At 34.1% G+C, this 4,785-nt stretch overlaps 1 protein-coding gene across 1 annotated transcript in view; it reads right to left on the reverse strand.

The window, feature by feature from the left end:
- Window positions 1-756, reverse strand: part of LOC103148009 (vascular cell adhesion protein 1-like) — a 12,853-nt gene extending 12,097 nt beyond the window's left edge. Inside the window, exons 1-2 of the mRNA XM_016678898.1 lie at window positions 752-756; window positions 181-192 (exon numbers count right to left, since the gene is read on the reverse strand). Coding sequence (XP_016534384.1) covers window positions 181-192; window positions 752-756 — 17 coding nt within the window. The remainder of the gene's footprint in view (window positions 1-180; window positions 193-751) is intronic.
- Window positions 757-4,785: the final 4,029 nt, after the last annotated feature.

The raw sequence follows: 4,785 nt of genomic DNA on the forward strand, positions 1-4,785 counted from the left end.
AGAACAGCTGATGTTGTATCCATCATGTGTGTCTGACAGAGTGATGTTCTCCTGGATTTTAGTTGTAAAGGTTCCATTTGTGTTTTTCTCTGTTTGTCTGAGAGAGTCTTGTTGGAGATTCCAGGTGAGTTGAGGAGGTGAGTGTGGACAGGGAGTGAAAGCTGAGCAGGTTACAGTGACAGACTGATGCTCCTTCAGGTCAGAGGGAACATTAATGCTGGGACTCCAAGGAGAATCTGGGGTTTCACATCAGATGCACATTTAAAATAATAAATATCGATTTACAGATTATTGTGTATAAAATCAGTTAATACAAGTATCGCTATACAATGCTATACTAATTCTATATCCACCATTTAAAAATGTAGTTTGATTGCATGTATTGGATTTCCTAATCATTATTGTTCGTGCAACACATTTACATATTTGCAGAACTGCAGTAACAGTTAAGATGATTAAGAAAAAAAGTTTTAACTTTAAAACAATTTTACTTAACAGAGGATTATTACTAAATAAGTCAAACTTTATTCATGATGCATCTTTCCTGACATTGGTAATAAAACACATTAATTGATTCTGTCCATAATAAAGCAGGATATATTTTAATTTTACACTAACTTACTGTAGATCTATTAAAATGTTATTTATTTTTCTAAAAACATTTAAACTTGACAATATCCTGCCCATTACAGATTTTTCATTCAACATTATTTTCCTTACTGAGAGTTTTGATGTGATTCTCCACAGCTACATCATGATGAATAGCAGAAGATGATAAAGAAAAATAATTTAAATCATCAAAACATTTCTGGACTCAAATCAAACTGTTGAAATTTGGCAGGTTGATTTTTTCATTCCACAGTAAATTTTTAACTTTAGTGTTTTCTTTTAAACCAGAGATAATTTAATTACAAACATAAATATAAATGTCACAAACTTATAAAATAAAACCTCTCTTACCTTTAACATTTATTTGAAGTGGGTCAGCACAAGCTGTTGCTCTGAACGGTCCGTTCTCAATCCTGAAGAAGTATTTGTCTGTATAACTTGTATTTAAATCAGTAAACAGAGTGGTGCAGTTTTTCTCTCTCAGGTTTCCGGTGATATTCAGTGGATATTTGTTTACTGACCTACTGCTTTTGAAAATAACAACATTTGAATCACTGCTAAAAGCTAAATTATTTTTCATCCAGACTGCAATGATATTTATGCCGTCGTCAAACTGATCTGTTGTTTTAAAACTACATGGGATTTCCAGACAAGATCCACTCAGAGCTTCAATCTCCTTTGGTGCAGTGATGAAGAGGGCTGGTTGTATGTCATGACAGTATTCAGCAAAAACATCTGTAGAAACAGACAAATGATGAATATCATGGGGACTCAAATCTTTCTGCAGAGAAACTTCATGATCCACAAACTCCAGTTCAGCTGCAGCAGGTTACATGTGGATCAAATATTTCAGACTAGAAATGATTCATGTGAATGAAAGGAAGAGAACAAACATCTCACCTGGATTGAAGAAGACACTCAGTAACATACTGACTATCAGCATGTTCTCACACAGAGCCGCCATCAGACTCTGATTGTCGTCCTTCAAGATCTTCAATGGAAACATGATGAAAACAGCTGCTTTACTTTGGTGACTTAATTTAAAACTATATTTTTACTACATTGTCGCATTTATATTATGAAAGAAAGTCACCATCTTTAACTAGAGTGGTTTGGGGTTATTATAAACTAAACACTTAAAACATAAAACTCAAATAAAAGTTGATTTTTGATCATGAAGCTGAGAATGATTCACTGTACAAAGTACATTAGAAATCATGAAAACTGTAAATAGGACAAAATATAGAAAACACAAAATAAAACTCACAAACATTAACTTACCAAATGGTCTGCAGTTAAAACAGAAATGCTTTGATTTTACGTTAAAAAATTATTTTTTGTTGATCAGCTGCACCTCCGGTTTCTTCACAGAGAATGACACAGAAAACCAGAGTTGATGTTTAAAGATCAGCTCTGAGGAAGAGGAAGTTGATGTTGGCAACATTCTGCAATCATCATATTAACATAATGTTTAACATTTGACTTACAATAATCAAATAAAATTTTAGATCTAATCTTCTCACTTCTAAATGTAGCACATTATTCAATCCAGGTAAATTATGTAGTTTTCCAGATTTCTTTTGATGATGCATAAGTTTATCTTTTCTCAGCATCTTTCAGAACCAGACAAACTTACTCTTTTTTATGCCTGAAAAACCAACATTATCTGATCTTCACCTGAATTCTGTGACGCAATCAGAGCAGTTAAGAGGGGGAAGAAACAAAGAAGAAACGCTTTCTGTAAATATTTGCAACAGTGAAACTGCTAATCAGAGGGAATCATGTCTTTTAAGTCATACTTCATACTGTTAAGAAAATGAATTTAAAATATGCTAGTTTTAAAACTTAACATGTCTTGATTGAAATAGCCTAATTATAGTTTTAAAATCAGTAACTTATTCTGCCCTATTGACCTTTATGTTACCTGTAGTTAAAGCAGATGGTTTGCTAAGATCTTTTGATCTGCCATTTGTCTGTGTGGGAAAACAATCAGGAGAAGTTCCAGCTTTTCACACAGATACGTGAAAAGCCATAAAACAGCAGGAGTTCAGGAGAGTCTCTGCTTCCACTTTATTTAGATAAAAGGGGACAAATGGCCTTAGATCGTGACTTGCAGGGAGTTTCTAACTTTTAAAGAAGGTCCGAGACAGCTCCTGGTTGGATGAGCAAAGGTACGCCTTATTTGAATAAATTAAAGACAAGAATACGCCTTTACTATAAAACTTTGTACACAGGAGTAACAAATCAGATTTGCTCTTGCAATTCTCCAAAGACGTCTTTGCACATCTTTGCTTTTCTTTCTTCCTTTCTTCTTCTTTTTCATTTGTCTCAGGTGAGTGAATGTATGTCTCTGTTGTTCAGCAGTTTCTGTTGTAATTTCATACGTTGTCATCTATTGGATTAAACTCTGTAATTCTGTGACGTCACTCATTGTTGTTTTCTGTGTGGCTTCACTGCGGTCCGCTGGGAAAACCTGGGATCCGTGAGAAGAAGATCGAGCCAGAGATTTTCTTAAGATATATTATAACCTAAAATCTTCTTCAACAATACAAAACCATAACTGGATGTAATGTTGAAAAGCACATGGCTTTTCAATGGCATAGCCCTCAAAAAGGATTGGTTTTTGGCAGGAGAATCTGCTTTGTAACTCCAGATAACACTGTTATTTTTGCAGCAGTGTTGCTGGTCACTTTCTTTGGTATATTTGTAAACAGAAACTTTTTTATTTCCTGTTTGCTGCGCTAGCTTAAGGAGCTAGTTTGATAAATTTGACTGGCAGCCAATCAGAAAGATGATCATAGCAAATAAAATTTCAATAAGTTATTTTACCTTATTTTTTCTTAATGAATAAAAAAAATCTATTTTACAAAAATGTTCAAAATTTATTATTTTAAAATATATTTGATTCTTTTTTTTTCCATCTTCCCTCCAACTTCCTGCGGCTCCCATGTCGCCCCCTGGCGGCCACACGAAATATTACATTAGCTCTTCCTCCCAGCAGCTGTAATACTTCATAACCACTGAGCCCAACAAACTCAATAAGTGTTTAAAACTCTACTGTCATTTGCACATTCCTGTTTTCACAGTTTCTCAACACTTCTAAATAATATGTTGTTGTTGTTTTTTAACCACATATTTTACATTTTTCTTCACTAAATTAACCAACTCATTTGCACATCCTGTTTAATTTGATTATGCTATTTTTGTAATTACTGCACAGCATTACTTACCTTATGTTCTAAATTTATTCTTACTATGTAGTACCTTGTATAATACTGTTTTGTACTTTGCTTAGATGTGCTTGTTCCTGCTCACCATAAACTTGCTGTTGCGACAACTGAATTTCCCCACAATGTGACAATAACGTAAATTATTTATGTTCTAATATTACAATATTTTATTTTCTAATAAGATATTCAGTCTGTTGAATAAAGCTCAAGTGAAGAAGATATGAACATATGATACATTTTACAGGTAATGAACGTCAGAGAGTGTTACAGAAGATTAAAAATAACTGATAAAAAATAACTGACATTATCACAATTGTTTTTAAATATATCCCAGGCAAATCACTGTCATGCAAACTGAGAGCATCTGAGGAAAATGAGACACATGAACTTTGTTGATCACAAACAGCTGAACCATGACCTGCTGACAGGATCACTTACATGAAACACTGAGAGTCACTTCTGTCTCTGCTGTCTTGATTCCTCCAATCACAGGATATCTGGCAGAACAGCTGATGTTGTATCCATCATGTGTGTCTGACAGAGTGATGTTCTCCTGGATTTTAGTTGTAAAGGTTCCATTTGTGTTTTTCTCTGTTTGTCTGAGAGAGTCTTGTTGGAGATTCCAGGTGAGTTCAGGAGGTGAGTGTGGACAGGGAGTGAAAGCTGAGCAGGTTACAGTGACAGACTGATGCTCCTTCAGGTAAGAGGGAATAGTCAGAAAAAAGACTCTTTTCTGACTTTTTTCTCAGAATTCTGCAATTAAAGTCAGAACTGTTTTATTTTTCCCCCCCCAGTGGCCCTAATCTTCTTCCATATATGGAAACAGAGTTAAATATGTTTTTTTTTTTGAAAATATCTATAGTTAGAGCTCTACAAAACATTCAGATCTTTGAGTTCAGATACAAGGAGATGATGGACTGTTTGGTGAAATGTGTTTATTTTAAAT

The sequence above is a fragment of the Poecilia formosa genome, unplaced genomic scaffold, assembly GCF_000485575.1.
Source record: "Poecilia formosa unplaced genomic scaffold, Poecilia_formosa-5.1.2 Scaffold193, whole genome shotgun sequence".
NCBI classification, from domain to species: Eukaryota; Metazoa; Chordata; class Actinopteri; order Cyprinodontiformes; family Poeciliidae; genus Poecilia; species Poecilia formosa.